This window comes from Artemia franciscana, chromosome 13, assembly GCF_032884065.1.
Source record: "Artemia franciscana chromosome 13, ASM3288406v1, whole genome shotgun sequence".
Classification (NCBI taxonomy): Eukaryota; Metazoa; Arthropoda; class Branchiopoda; order Anostraca; family Artemiidae; genus Artemia; species Artemia franciscana.
The window spans coordinates 22,414,857-22,431,614 of NC_088875.1; the positions used below are offsets into that span (position 1 = coordinate 22,414,857).

A 16,758-nucleotide genomic window follows, 5' to 3' on the forward strand; every position below is an offset into this window, starting at 1 on the left:
GACAAAAGGAATGTTCGATTAGCAATCAACAAAGCACCGGGACACAGGGAGTATAAATGACGACCAGGACACAAGTAAAAAAAAATTAACAAAACTAAAAAGAAGGTAAAAACTACAAAAAAACTAAAAAGAAAAAAAACTAAAAACTAATAAAAAAACTAAAAAATCTAAAAATCTAAATAAACTAAAAAAGAAAAAAAAAGGAAAAAAATAAAGGAGAAAAACAAAACTAAAAAACGAATGTATATACAGACCGGTACACCGGGATACAAATGACGACCGGGACACAGGGAATATAAATAACGACCGGGACACAGGGACACAACTACAACGGGGACACCGGGGAAACAGGGGGATATAAATGACGACCGGGACAAAAAAACTAAAAAGAAATAAAAACTAAAAACTAATAAAAAAACTAAAAAATCTAAAAATCTAAATAAGCTAAAAAAGAAAAAAAAAGGAAAAAAATAAAGGAGAAAAACAAAACTAAAAAACGAATGTATATACAGACCGGGACACCGGGATACAAATGATGACCGGGACCCGGGACACAGGGAATATAAATGACGACCGGGACACAGGGACACAACTACAACGGGGACACCGGGGGAAACAGGGGGATGTAAATGACGACCGGGACACCGGGACAGGGAATGGTCGATTAGCAATCACCATCAACAAAGCTCAAGGGCAATCATTAGAATCATGAGGTATAGATCTGAATACAGATTGTTTTCCATGGACCATTATATGTTGCATGTTCAAGAGTCGGTAAACCTGACAATCTATTTATATGCAAAGACAATGGGACAGCAAAGAATGTTGTATATTCGCAAGTTTTACGTAGTTAAAACCATATATATATATATATATATCTATATTCACAGGTGGGACATAGGGACACAACTACAATGGCGCGTAACTATTATGGCGCGTAACGACTTACGCGCGCGGGGGGGCTTGGGGGGGGGCGCGAAGCGCCCCCACCAACTAGGTGTTGGGGTGGCGCGAAGCGCCACCCCAACAGCTAGTATATATATATATATATATATATATATATATATATATATATATATATATATATATATATATATATATATATATGTATATATAAATAAGTTGTTTGTGTGTGTGTCTGTTGACTGACGTCATGTTTGTGTGTCGACTGATGTCATGTTTGTCGACTGACGTCATTATAAGGATTGAGCTATATGTCGTCATGAAGTTGTTTGTCGACTGACGTCATGTTTGTCGACTGACGAAATTACAGATCGGGACGACGGGACACAAATGACGACCGGGACACAGGGGATATAAATGACGACCTGGAGACTCAAAGAGAAATTACAGACTGGGACACCGGGAAACAAATAACGACCGGGACACAGGGAATATAAATAACGACCGGGACACAGGGACATAACTAAAACGGGGACGCCGGGGGGGGCACAGGGGATATATAAATGAAGACCGGGACACAGGGAATGTTCAAGGGCAATCATTAGAATAATTAGGTATAAATCTGAATACTGATTTTTTTTTTTTTCCATGGACAATTATATGTTGCATGTTCAAGGGTCGGTAAAATATAGATATAAAAGATATTACTCGTAACTACGTTCTTCATATAAATTCCATCATCTGTAAATTTCAAATGGAACTAAAAACAGAACTTTTGGTGCCATGTCTCAAATGGAAAAGCTGGGGCTAGCAGGCTACATAAACTTTTTAGAGAGATGTTTGACTCATTTGAAAACTATTGCTCATATATAACGTGATTTTTATCCATTCCATCATCCGCAAGAGAGATATAGCACTGAAAACCACACTTATGGTGCCAAAATCTCGGAAGTATAATACAGTATAATTGTAATAATTATGGTCCAAAACCCTTAACTGAAGGTTTGCAAAAACACCTCCCGCATGTTCCTCCCCCAGGCCTCCTTAATAAGCTGCACAATTAAAGTCCTACAAACACCAATCTATTCAATTAGATTATTAAAGGCGTGGTTCTATTGGTACAGTGCTGGACTTCAAATTAGATTTATGTGCTGTTTTTTTTTTTTTCAATTCTACCATCCTTATGCGCCATATACCACTAAAAATGGTACTTTTGATGACACTTCTTAAGTGGAAATATTTGGAAGCATAAAACGGTACCATTGCAATAATTATGGTCCAAAGCCCTTCACTGGATGTTTATAAGAACCCCTGACGTATACTCCCCCTACAAACCCTCTTAGTTAGTTTCATAAATCGTCTACTCATCTTAAAAGTGAAAGATTATTGCGAAAACAAATTCTCCAAAACTAAAAATTTTTCAAATTAAAATCTACCAAAAATTAAGCTTGAATGATCTACAGTTTTGAATTGAACCTTCAAACTTCACTCTGCGATGAGGCCTGTGTGCTAGCTCTAACGGCGGTAATTGGGGGAAAGTGACCTCCTTATTTCCTTAGTTTATTCCTCCTGCCTAGGTATTGAAAAACACCTTTTTGTGACCATTTTATCCAAAAAGGTACGTCTTATTTGGGAACAATTTGTCTGTGCATATAAATAGATTGTCAGGTTTTTCGACTCTTGAACATGCAACATATAATTGTCCATGGGAAAACTATCCGTATTCAGACCGCATTTTTCTAATGATTGCCCTTGGGCTTTGTTGATGGTAATTGCTAATCGAATATTCCCTGTGTCCCCGTCGTCATTTATATATCCCCCCTGTGCCATTATGGCGTCCCCGTTGTAGTTGTGTCCCTGTGTCCCGGTCGTCATTTATATTCCCTGTGTCCCTGTCCCGGTGTCCCGGTCTGTAACGTCATAAAGTCTTTAATGGCTCTGGCGGTGCAGCCAGTTGAGGAAGTTTAGCCGCGAGCCTGTTTTCACGTTGTTCTTGTGATTCCTCGGCACGATTTTTTTTTGTAATTTCTCTTTGAGACGCAAAATAAATAAATAATAAATATATTTGCAAATTTGATGGCAGGCCGTTAAGCCACTACAAAAAATCCTGTTTTCACGCTGTTCTTGTGATTCCTCGGCACGCTTTATTTTCTTACTTTCTCTATTAGCCGCAAGCCTTTTGGCATTAACTCTTTGAGCAGCTTCCTCGGCTGTTTCTTCTGCCATTGTAGGATTTATACTAAAATTTCTCTTAGAACTAACTCTTTGAGCAGCTTCCTCGGCTGTTTCTTCTGCCATTATAGGATTTATACTGAAATTTATCTTTGAATCGCCCCCTTATATACTTATAATGACGTCATATGCGTACAAACAAACAAACATACAACTTATATATATCTTCTATATATATAAAAATAAGTTGTCTGTCTGTGTGTCTGTCTGTCTGTCAGGTGACGTCATGTTTCTGTGTTGACTGACGTCATGAAGTTAGTTGTCGTCATTTTTGCTATATAAAAATATCATTTTTGCTTTGACGGTGACGTCATTCAAGATATTTAAGACATATGTTCACGTAGAAATCTATTAATGTTTAAGTTTAAAATGACTGATGAACTTACAATGGCAAAAGCCGATGAAGATGCTTAAAGAGTCTATGCCAAAAAACTTGCTGCTGATAGAGAAAGTCAGAAAAGAAAGCGTGCCGAGGAATCAAAAGAACAGCAAGGAAACAGGCTTGAGGCTGATAGAGAAAGAAAGAACAGAAAGCGTGCCGAGGAATCAAAAGAACAGCAATGAAACAGGCTTGAGGCTGATAGAGAAAGAAAGAACAGAAAGCGTGCCGAGGAATCAAAAGAACAGCACGGAAACAGGCTTGAGGCTGATAGAGAAAGAAAGAACAGAAAGCGTGCCGAGGAACTACCAGAGCAACGCGGAAGCAGACTAGCTGCTAAAAGAGAAAGTGAAAAAAGAAGGCGTGCCGAGGAATTACAAGAACAGCAAGAATTCAGGCTTGCTGCTGATAGAGAAAGTAAGAAAAGAAAGCGTGCCGAGGAATCACAAGAACAGCAAGAAATCAGGCTTGCTGCTGATAGAGAAAGTAAGAAAAGAAAGCGTGCCGAGGAATCAGAGCAACCTGAAAGTTATCGCCTGGCATTCAGGTACAACCCTGTCGATGATTATAGCTTGAGTAGATGTGTTCAAATCGGGACAATGTCTAAAATTTGTCCCTATTGCAAGGCCTTGAAATTCAATGGTGAAACAATGGGAATGTGTTGCGCCTCAGGAAAAGTTAAACTTCCTCTATTGGCTGCACCACCAGAGCCATTGAAGACTTTCCTTACTGGAACTACGTCAGAATCTAAGCGTTTTTTGTCACAAATCAGAAAATACAACTCATGTTTCCAAATGACGTCGTTTGGAGCCCAAATCGAAAATCCAGATCAATTTATGTCTACTTTCAAAGTAAAAGGGCAAATTTATCATAGAGCAGGGTCCCTTCTACCATTCTCAGGCGAGAATCATAAATTTTTACAATTGTACTTCATCAGTGATAGAAATTCTGAATTGAATGCACGTTGCGAAATTTCTCCCAACGTTGAAAGGACAATCGTTTCCCAATTGCAACATCTTTTCCACGAAAATAATAATTTAGTGCGTCTGTTCAAAACAGCCATCGATTTGATGCCTACTGATACGCATAAAATTGTTATTTCCGCTGACAAAACGCCTCCTGACCAACATGTGGGTAGATACAATGCTCCAACTATCGACGAAGTGGCAATCGTTATGGTCGGTGATCAGTTTTTACCTCGAGATATTATTCTTCATAAGCGAAACGATCAGTTGTTAAGAATTGCTGAAACTCATCGATGCTACGATGCCCAACAATATCCCATCATTTTTTGGGATGGAGCCGACGGCTATCACTTTAATATTAAATTGATGAATCCAGCCACTTACAAAGAAATGAATAAGAAATGCAGTGCAATGCATTATTATTCCTATAGACTAATGATTCGGCAGGATGAAGAAAATTATATTTTAAAATGCCGTGAATTGTTTCACCAATTTGTCGTTGATATGTATGCTAAAATTAAATCAGAACGTTTGCTATATATCCGCCTGAATCAGACCAAGCTCCGCTCTGAACAATACATTCATTTGCGAGATGCAGTTATAAATGACGGTAATACCACAAACGTTTTTTACCTTCGTCATATGCTGGCAGTCCCCGTCATATGCATGAATATGCTCAAGATGCTATTGCGTATGTTCGTCTCTATGGTCGTCCAGATTTATTTATTACATTTACATGTAATCAATCTTGGGACGAGATACTGCAGCTTTTACTTCAAGGACAATCGGCGGTTCATAGGCATGACATTACGGCCCGTGTCTTCCGGCAAAAGTTGAAATCACTGATAAACTACATAGTAAAACTTGAAGTGTTTGGGTCAGTGCGATGCTGGATGTACTCAGTGGAATGGCAAAAACGAGGTTTGCCACACGCACATATACTAATCTGGCTACATAAAAAAAATTACTTCGAACGAAATTGATGATGTGATTTCCGCTGAAATACCTGATAAAAATGTCGATAAGGGGTTACATGATATTATTGTAAAAAATATGATACATGGACCTTGCGGTGCACTGAACGAAAATTCACCATGCATGGCCAAAGGAAGGTGCACAAAGCAATATCCTCGACTTTTAGTATCAAACACAATTACTGGCAATGATGGTTACCCACATTATAGAAGAAGATCTACTGAAGATGGCGGTAAAACACCAATAATAAAGAAGCGTAACGGTACCACCATCGAAGTAGATAACCAGTGGGTTATTCCATATTCCCCATTATTATCAAAAACATTTAATGCACACATAAACGTTGAATACTGTAACTCCGTAAAGGCAATCAAATACATATGTAAATACGTCAACAAAGGCAGTGACATGGCAGTTTTTGGCTTGCAGCCCGAAATCAAAGATTTCGACGAAATCGTACAATATCAGGCTGGAAGATACATAAGCAGTAATGAAGCTGTTTGGCGAATTCTTTCATTTCCGATACATGAACGTAGTCCAGCTGTTGTTCACTTAGCGGTACATTTACAGAATGGTCAACGTGTTTATTTCACGGAAACCAACGTGCAACAAAGAGTCCTGAATCCACCGGATACAACATTAACAGCATTTTTTTTTCGCTTTGCAAAAATGATTCTTTTGCAAAAAAAACTGCTGTATACTGAAGTGCCTTCGTATTACACGTGGTATACTAAAAATAAAATATTTGAACGTCGAAAACAGGGTAAGTCAGTCGACGGCCAACCTACCATCTTCAAAGATACCACGATAGGAAGACTCTACACCGTTCACCCCAATCAACATGAATGCTTCTTTCTACGCCTGCTTTTGGTGAATGTACCCGGTCCGATTTCCTTTGAGTATTTGAGAACTGTGAACGGTACTATACATGACACTTACCGTAGTGCAAGCCAAGCTCTGAATTTATTGGAGAATGACCAACACTGGGATAACTGCATCAATGACGCGTGCAAAACGTCAACCCCAAGTCAAATTCGTGCATTGTTTGGCATCAATTTAACAACTTGCTCTCCATCAGCTCCTACAGAGTTATGGGAAAAATATAAGTCAAAAATGTCCGAAGATATACTCCATCGAAAACAGTTAGAGACGTCAGATATGACTTTTGATTTTACATCAGAAATTTATAACTACACTTTAGTTATTATAGAAGATTTGTGCGTACGTATGGCAAACAAACCTCTTCAGGATTTGGGAATGCCTTCACCTAACCGTATCGCTGCTGTTTCGACATGTGTAGAATTGGATCGTGAACAAAGTTACAGTACGAGTGATCTCTTGTCGTATGTACAAAATAACATTTCCAAGTTAACGTTGGAACAAAAAGACATTTATGATACGATAATGCGCCAGGAGGTACTGGTAAAACATTTGTGATAAAACTGATTCTGGCATCAATTCGATCAAATAATGATATAGCGTTGGCAATTGCGTCGTCCGGAATAGCCGCAACATTGCTGCCTGGTGGAAGAACTGCTCATTTCGCTTTGAAATTGCCTCTGAATTTGCATTCTACAGAAACTCCCACGTGCAATATTTCCAAATCATCTGGGATGGGTAAAGTATTGCAGCAATGCAAACTTATTATTTGGGATGAGTGCACAATGGCACACACAAAATCGCTCGAGGCTCTGGATCGATGCTTGAAAGATTTGAGAGGGAAGTCGAAACCCTTTGGCAGCACATTAATATTGCTTGCGGGAGATTTCAGGCAAACATTACCTATAATACCTAGATCAACTCCTGCAGACGAAATGAATGGTTGCCTGAAAAATTCTAATTTATGGGCACACGTAAAAATATTAAAATTAACTACAAATATGCGTGTCCGATTGCAAAACGATGACTCTGGTCAAACATTTTCAGATCAATTGCTGGCGATTGGAAACGGAAAGCTCCCAGTAGACTCAATTTCAGGACGTATACAACTACCTGCTGATTTCTGTAATTTAGTGACGTCCAAAAATGAATTGATTGAAAAAGTATTTCCGAATATTCTAAAAAATTATAAAAATAATAAATGGCTAAGTGAAAGAGCGATTCTCGCACCCAAAAATATAGACGTCCACGAAATCAACAATATTGTTTTGACCAAGATTCGAGACCAGGCAGTCCTTTACAAGTCAGTCGACACAGTTTTGGAACCAAATGAAGCGGTTAATTATCCATCTGAATTTTTAAATTCCATAGATCTTTCAGGGTTTCCACCACACGTGCTACAACTAAAAATAGGCGTACCAGTAATACTTTTAAGAAATATAAACCCACCAAAGCTTTGCAATGGCACTCGACTTGCCGTAAAAAAAACAATGGAAAACCTAATAGAGGCCACAATCTTGTGGCCTCTGAGGCTGTTTTTATTCCTCGCATTCCCATGATTCCAACAGATCTGCCTTTTCAATTTAAAAGATTGCAATTCCCAATTCGATTAGCATTTGCAATCACCATTAACAAAGCTCAAGGTCAATCATTAGAAAAATGTGGTATAGATCTTAATACTGATTGTTTTTCCCATGGACAATTGTACGTTGCATGTTCGAGGGTCGGTAAACCTGACAATCTATTTATATGCAGCGACAATTGGACAGCGAAGAATGTTGTATATTCGCAAGTTTTACGCAGTTAATTTGTATTGTATCTATCTATCTATCTATCTATATAAAAACGAGTTGTGTGTATGCATGTTTGTTTGTTTGTAAAAAGAGCGTTTTCATATGATGGCATTATTAGTACATACGGCTTTGTATATGCAGAGACAATGGGAAAGCCAAGAATGTTGTATATTCGCAATTTTTACGTAGTTTAACTCCTGCAGACGAAATGAATGCTTGCCTAAAAAATTCTAATTTATGGGCACACGTAAAAATATTAAAATTAACTACAAATATGCGTGTCCGATTGCAAAACGATGACTCTGGTCAAACAGTAGACTCAATTTCAGGACGTATACAACTACCTGCTGATTTCTGTAATTTAGTGACGTCCAAAAATGAATTGTAGAAAAAGTATTTCCGAATATTCTAAAAAATTATAAAAATAATAAATGGCTAAGTGAAAGAGCGATTCTCGCACCCAAAAATATAGACGTCCACGAAATCAACAATATTGTTTTGACCAAGATTCGAGACCAGGCAGTCCTTTACAAGTCAGTCGACACAGTTTTGGAACCAAATGAAGCGGTTAATTATCCATCTGAATTTTTAAATTCCATAGATCCTTCAGGGTTTCCACCACACGTGCTACAACTAAAAATAGGCTTACCAATAATACTTTTAAGAAATATCAACCCACCAAAGCTTTGCAATGGCACGCGACTTACCGTAAAAAAAACAATGGAAAACCTAATAGAGGCTACAATCTTGACAGGGCCTTATGAGGGTGAGGCTGTTCTTATTCCTCGCATTCCCATGATTCCAACGGATCTGCTTTTTCAATTTAAAAGATTGCAATTCCCAATTCGATTAGTATTTGCAATCACCATTAACAAAGCTCAAGGTCAATCATTAGAAAAATGTGGTATAGATCTTAATACTGATTGTTTTTCCCATGGACAATTGTACGTTGCATGTTCGAGGGTCGGTAAACCTGACAATGTATTTATATGCAGCGACAATTGGACAGCGAAGAATGTTGTATATTCGCAAGTTTTACGCAGTTAATTTGTATTGTATCTATCTATCTATCTATCTATCTATATAAAAACGAGTTGTGTGGATGCATGTTTGTTTGTTTGTAAAAAGAGCGTTTACATATGACGTCATTATTAGTACATACGGCTTTGTATATGCACAGACAATGGGAAAGCCAAGAATGTTGTTTATTCGCAATTTTTACGTAGTTTGAAACACATATATAAATCTATCTATATTCACAAGTGGGACACAGGGACACAACTACAATGGCGCATAACTAATATGGCGCGTAATATATATATATATATATATATATATATATATATATATTTATATATATATATATATATATATATATATATATATATATATATATATATATATATATATATATATATATATATATACATATATATATATATATATATATGTTTTAACTACGTATAACTTGCGAATATACAACATTCTTCGCTGTCCCATTGTCTTATAAATAGATTGTCAGGTTTACCGACTCTTGAATATGCAACATATAATTGTCCATGGGAAAAACAATCCGTATTCAGATCTATACCTCATTATTCTAATGATTGCCCTTGAGCTTTGTTGATGGTGATTGCTAATCGAACAGTCTCTGTGTCCCGGTCGTCATTTATATTCCCTGTGTCCCGGTCGTTATTTGTGTCCCTGCCTGTAATTTCTCTTTGAGTGTCTCGGTCGTCATTTATATTCCCTGTGTCCCGATGTCCCGGTCTGTAATTTCGTAAGTGGACAAGCATGACGTCAGTCGACACACAAACATGATGTCAGTCAACAGACAAACAACTTAATTCTGTTTTCACGCTGTTGTTGTGATTCCTCGGCACGCTTTCTTTTGGTGATTTCTCTTTGAGAGGCAAGCCTGTTTTCACGCTTTTGTTGTGGTCCCTCGGCACGCTTTCTTTTCATACTTTCTCTATTAGCCGCAAGCCAGTACTTTCTCTATCAGCCGGAAGCCTGTTTTCACGCTGTTGTTGTGATTCCTCGGCACGCTTTCTTTTCATACTTTCTCTATTAGCCGCAAGTCTTTAGGCATAGACTCTTTGAGCAACTTCCTTGGCTGTTGCCATTGTAGGTTCTTCTGTCATTTTACAATTACAAATTTCTCTTTGAACGATCTTCTTAAATACTTATAATGTGTCATATACTAAGCCTCGTCACAACAAACATGATGAAAAACAACTTCAAGTCGACATACAGCTCAATCCTTATAATGACGTCAAGCGACTGACACAAACAAACAACTTATTTATACATGTATATATATTGCAGTTTTTTAAAGATATTTGATTATTAAAGCATATTCAATTCATAACAATAATTTCTCCTAGGCTTCAAACTTTTGGTTTTCTTTTTTAAGGTTTAAGCCAGTTGAGGAAGCTTAACTTTTCCTGAGGAGCAACACATTCCCATTGTTTCGCCATTAATTTTCAAGGCCTTGCAATAGGGATAAATTTCAGACATAGTTCCGATTTGAACATCTCGATTCAAGCTATAGTCATCGGAAGGGCAGTACTTGAATGCCAGGCGATCATACACACATGGCTTTTGCAATAGCTCGATACGCCTTCTTTTTTTACTTTTTCTTTCAGCAGCAAGTCTGGTTAGGCGTTGCTCTGGTGGTTCCTCGACATTCCTTCTTTTTTTCACTATCTCTGTCAACTGCAAGCCTGGTTTAGTGTTGCTCTGGTGAATCCTCGACACGCCTTCTTTTTTTGCTTTCTCTTTCAACTGCAAGTCTGGTTTCGTGTTGCTCTGGTGGTTACTCGACAAGCCTTTTTTTTACTATCTCTGTCAACTGCAAGCCTGGTTTAGTGTTGCTCTGGTGAATCCTCGACACGCCTTCTTTTTTTACTTTCTCTTTCAACTCCAAGTCTGGTTTCGCGTTGCTCTAGTGGTTACTCGACACGCCTTTTTTTACTATCTCTGTCAACTGCAAGCCTGGTTTAGTGTTGCTCTGGTAAATCCTCGACACGCCTTCTTTTTTTACTTACTCTTTCAACTGCAAGTCTGGTTTGGCGTTGCTCTGGTGGTTCCTCGACACGCCTTCTTTTTTTACTATCCCTGTCAACTCCAAGCCTGGTTTAGTGTTGCTCTGGTGAATCCTCGACACGCCTTCTTTTTTTACTTTCTCTTTCAACTGCAAGTCTGGTTTCGCGTTGCTCTGGTGGCTCTTCGACACGCCTTCGTTGACGTAAATTGGAAATTGCTAATCTAGCCCTTTCTCTTCAAGCCCCAAGCCTCGTTTTGCGTTTCTCTGGTGTTTCCTCCTGGTGTGCTCTTTATGGTGCCTTTTTAGGATTAGCGGTACTTTGTCTTTGAGCCACAAACATTTGTATTGAATAAGACGTCATATTGAATATGACTTATATTGAAATGACGTCATATACAGAATTTTTTTATTACTTTTTTTTAATTTCTTATGCTTTTTGTTTTTATTTTTTCTTTTTGGTTTTCTTAGATTTTTTTTCCTTTATGTTTAATTTTTTATTTTTCCTCTTTTTCTTTTTTTTTGCTTTTTTTTCTTTTTTTAGTTTTTTTATAGTAGATTGTAAATAGTGTAACAGACGGACAGACACTATATATTTATATACAAGCTGGGCCCCAGAATGGCACGCGGCAGGCTTCTATATATGGATTATCATTGTCCCTTGTGTTCTTACCGCTGATAGTGCTGAGTCCCGGCGGCTTCGCCACCGGGCCCAAGCATGGCACGCGGCAGGCTTCTATATATGGAATATGGATTCTTATTGTCCATTGTGTTCTAACCACAGACAGTGCTGGGTCCGGTGGCTTTGCCACCAGTCCCCGCGGGTGGATTCTCATTGTCCCTTGTGTTCTAACCGCAGACACTGCTGGGTCCTGGCGTCTTCGCCACCGGGCCCAAGCATGACACGCTTTTTTTTAGTTTCTTCTCTTTTTCAATTTTTTTCTCTTTTAGCTTTTTCTTTTTTCTTTTTTTTATGGCACTTGGTCTTAACCAAGTGACAGCGATCGCAAAGTCTGTCATGTCTGTCTGTCTGTCTCGGTTTTGCTACTTCAGGCACTTCCAGGCAAGCTAGGACGATGAAACTTGGCAGGCGTATCAGGGACCAGACCAGATTCAATTAGAAATAGATTCAGATTCTTTTCCCCGATTTGACCATCTGAGGGGTTGAGTAGAGGGCCGGTTAATTCGGAAAAAATAGAAAAAATTAAGTATTTTTAACTTACGAACGGGTGATGGGATCTCAATGAAATTTGATGTTTGGAAGGATATCGTGTCTCAAAGCTCTCATTTTAAATCCCGGCAAGATCCGGTGACATTGGTGGGAGTTGGAGGGCGCGAACCTAAAATCTTGGAAAACACTTAGAGTGGAGGGATCGGGGTGAAATTGGTGGTGAAAATAAGCAAAAGTCCTTGATACGCTATTGACATAATTGGAACGGATCTGCTCTGTTTGGGGGAGTTGGGGAGGGGGATTAGTTATGAAAAATTTGAAAAAATGAGGTATTTTTAACTTACGAAGGAGTGATCAGATCTTAATGAAATTTGAATTTTGGAAGGATATTGTGCCTCAGAGCTCTGATTTTAAATCTCGACTGGATGCGGTGAAATTGGAGGGAATTGAGGGGGACCTAAAATCTTGGAAAACGCTTAGAGTAAAGGGATTGGGATGAAACTTGGTGGGAAAATAAGCACAAGTCCTAGATACGTGATTGACATAACCAGAACGGATCCGTTCTCTTTAGGGGGAGTTGGGGGGAGGGTTAATTCTGAACAAACTAGAAAAATGAGGTATTTTTCACTTATGAAGGAGTGTTCAGATCTTAATGGAATTTGAAGTTTGGAAGGATATCGTGTCTCAAGAGCTCTTATTTTAAATCCCGACTGGATCCGGTGACATTGGGGGGAATTGTGGGGGAACCTTAAATCTTGAAAAACACTTAGATTGGAGGGATCGTGATGAAACTCAGTGGGAAAAGTAAGCAAGTCCTTGATACGGGATTGACATAACCAGGACGGAATCACTCACTTTGGAGGAGTGGGGGAGGGTTAATTCTGAAAGATTAGAAAAATGAGGTATTTTAAACTTACGAGGAGTAATCGGATCTTAATGGAATTTGATGTTTGGAAGGATATCATGTCTCGGAGCTCTTATATTCAAGCTCGACTTTATCCGGTAAAGGGAAAGTTGGGGGGCGGAACCTAAAATCTTGAAAAATGCTTAGAGTGAAGGGATCGAGTTGAAACTTGGTGGGAAAAATAATCACAAGTCCTAGATACGGGATTGATTGAACCGGAACGGATCTGTTCTCTTTGAGGGAGTTGGGGGGAGGTTGATCCTAAAAAATAAAAAATGGGCTATTTTTAACTTGCGAAAGAGTGATCGTATCTTAATGAAATTTCATATTTAGAAGGACCTCGAAACTCAGATCTCATATTTTTTATCTCAACCGGGTCCAGAGTCATTAAGGGGGGGGGGGGGGAATCTTGGAAAACGCTTAAAGCGGAGAGATCAGGATGAAACTTGATGGAAAGAATAATGACAAGTCCAAGATAGGTGACTGACATAACCGGACCAGATACGCTCTCTTTGGTGGAGTTGGGGGGGGGAGTAATTCGGAAAAATTAGAAAAAATGAGGTATTTGTAACTTACGAGCGGGTGATCAAATCTTAATGAAATTTGATATCTAGAAGGACCTTGTGCCTGAAAACTCTCCTTTTAAATTCCGACCAGATCCGGTGACATTGAAGGGAGTTGGAGGGGGAAGGCGGAATTCTTGGAAAACGTGAAATCGAGGTATCTTACGAATGGGTGATCGGATCTCAATGAGACTTGATATATAGAAGAATCTTATGTCTCAGGTGGTCCATTTTCAATTCGAATCTGATCTGGGGGCATAGAGGGCTGGAGAGGGGAAACAGAAATCTTGGAAACCACTTAAGAGTGGAGATATCGGGATGAAACTTGATGGGAAGAATAAGCACAAGTTATAGATACGAGATTGGTACGGATCCGTTCTCTTTGGGGGAGCTGGGGGTTGTTAATTTGGAAAAATTAGAAAAATTGAGGTATTTTTAACTTAAGAACCGGTGACCGGATCGTAATGAAATTTGATATTTAGAAGGAACTTATGTCTCTGAGCTCTTATTTCAAATCCCGACCAGATCTGTTGATATTGGGGAGAGCTGGAGGGGAAAACCAGAAATCTTGGAAAAGGCTTATAAATGTCGTAGATACGTAACTGACGTAACCGGACAGGATCCGCTCTCTTCGGTGCTTTGCCGAGTTTGGTGCTTCTGGACGTGCTAGGACGATGAAAATTGGTAGGCGTGTCAGGGAGCTGTACAAATTAACTTGATAAAGTCGTTTTCCCCGATTCGAACATCTGGGGGGCTGAAGGGAGAAGACAAAAAATTGAGGTTATTTTTAACTTACGAGTGGGTGATCGGATCTTAATGAATTTTGATATTTAGAAGGATCTCGTGACTCAGAGCTCTTATTTTAAATCCCGACCGGCATTAAGCCTCTGATTTTCCTTTTAAAACAATCTATTGATTCTTAAAATTTCGCTACAGCTCATACCATATAAGCTCTTGGCTCTTCCGATCTCCTCATAAGTGCCATACGAGCTCTTAGCTCTTGTTTCCTTTTTTTTGTTTTTTTCTTCTTTTTTCTATTATATATATATATATATATATATATATATATATATATATATATATATATATATATATATATATATATATATATATATATATATATATATATATATATATATATATATATATATATATATATATATATATATATATATATATATATATATATATATATATATATATATATATATATATATATATATATATATATATATATATATATATATATATATATATATATATATATATATATATCTATATATATATATATATATATATATATATATATATATATATATATATATATATATATATATATATATATATATATATATATATATATATATATATATATATATATATATATATATATATATATATATATATATATATATATATATATATATATATATATATATATATATATATATATATATATATATATATATATATATATATATATATATATATATATCTATAAGATGTATATTTATTATTTTTTAGTTTTTCCTTTTTCTTTTTTTCTTTTTTTTTTAATTTTTATTCTTTTTTTAGTTTTCCTTTATTTTTTTCAGTTTTTTCAGTTTTTTTACCTTTTTTATAGAAGATAGTTTTTTTAGTTTTTTTCCACATTTTTTAGTTTTCTTTTAGTTTTTTAGTTTTTTTTTTGGTTTTTGTTCTTTTTAATTTTTTTTTAGTTTTTGTTCTTTTTTTATAGAAGATAGTGTAACAGACAGACAGACCATTTTTTTCTTTTTAAGTTTTTTCTTTTTATTTTTATTTTCCTTTAGTTTTTGTCTTTTTTCTGTTTTTGTTTTAGTTTTTTTTAACTTTTCCTTTTTTTAGTTTTTTTTCTTTTTAGTTTTTTCTTTTTTAGTTTTTTTCTTTTTTAATTTTTTCTTTTTAGTTTTGTTAGTTTTTTTTTTCAGGTTTTTTAATTTTTTTTTTTCATAGAAGATAGAACCGACAGACAGACACTACATTTTTATATATATATAGATATAAAGGCTGTGAAGTAATAATTCTTGTCCGTCTAAGTTTCAACTTCATTCTTTACTTCCCTCAGAAAAATTTAGTTTTTTTAATTAATTCCGTGTAACAGCTGGCTTACGGAGAAAACCTATATGATAACCTTAGAAGGAATTTTAAAGAGACATAGACGGTTGCGACAGATGAATTGTGTCAAAAGTAAGTTTATAGCATGGCTATGTTAGAAACGTATATGTTCCTTACTTTTGTAAGAATCAATGAGAGTTTCTAAAAGAAAAGCACTTTTTATATAACGCTTTAGCTTATAATAGAACAAATTATTGTATGTGCGATAAGTTCTTGGATGCTTTTTTTATGTTTTATTCTTTCTTTTTTCTTTTAACTATGAATTGTACGAACTAACACGGGGACCCGCATACATTTTCAGACGGAGACCCAGCATTTGTTTTTTCAGCAGGAAGGGAGGTTGTTTCCAGTAGATACCTTGTATTAATTTCAAATATTATGTGGGAATAAAGCAGCTGTTCCCCTTATAGACACTCTTGTACATCTTTAACTATTTTCTTTCTCTTTCAGACATCACTTGGAAAGGACATTACCCTCCACGTAGAAGCAACAAATCCTGCTGTGTTTTTGTATCAGAAGTTTTGCTTCAAGATAGAAGAGTTCATAGCTGATTTTTATGATAAATATCTTCCAGCTTCGTCATCTCAATGTAAACATGCACTTTTTATGCGATTGAGTCGTTAAATAAGATATGTAATTTTAGTTCAAGAATGAATGTAAAAATGAGACGAGTTTTCTTCTTTCAGTCAGACCAATGAAACAGTGGAGAATCAAGTAGATGTCTAAAACCAATGCTTGCTATTTTCTATGGTTTGATGGTCTTATTGGAAATGATTATTAATTAATTCGAGTAAACTGGTTTTTACACCTTC

The 16,758-nt window shown here is 36.7% G+C and overlaps 1 protein-coding gene across 1 annotated transcript in view; it reads left to right on the top strand.

Annotated features, from left to right (window-relative positions):
* The window catches only part of LOC136034666 (cysteine-rich protein 2-binding protein-like), a gene marked incomplete in the record, with an annotated part of 109,636 nt that extends 92,878 nt beyond the window's left edge, over positions 1–16,758 (top strand). Inside the window, 1 exon segment of the mRNA XM_065715982.1 lies at positions 16,397–16,758. Coding sequence (XP_065572054.1) covers positions 16,397–16,570 — 174 coding nt within the window.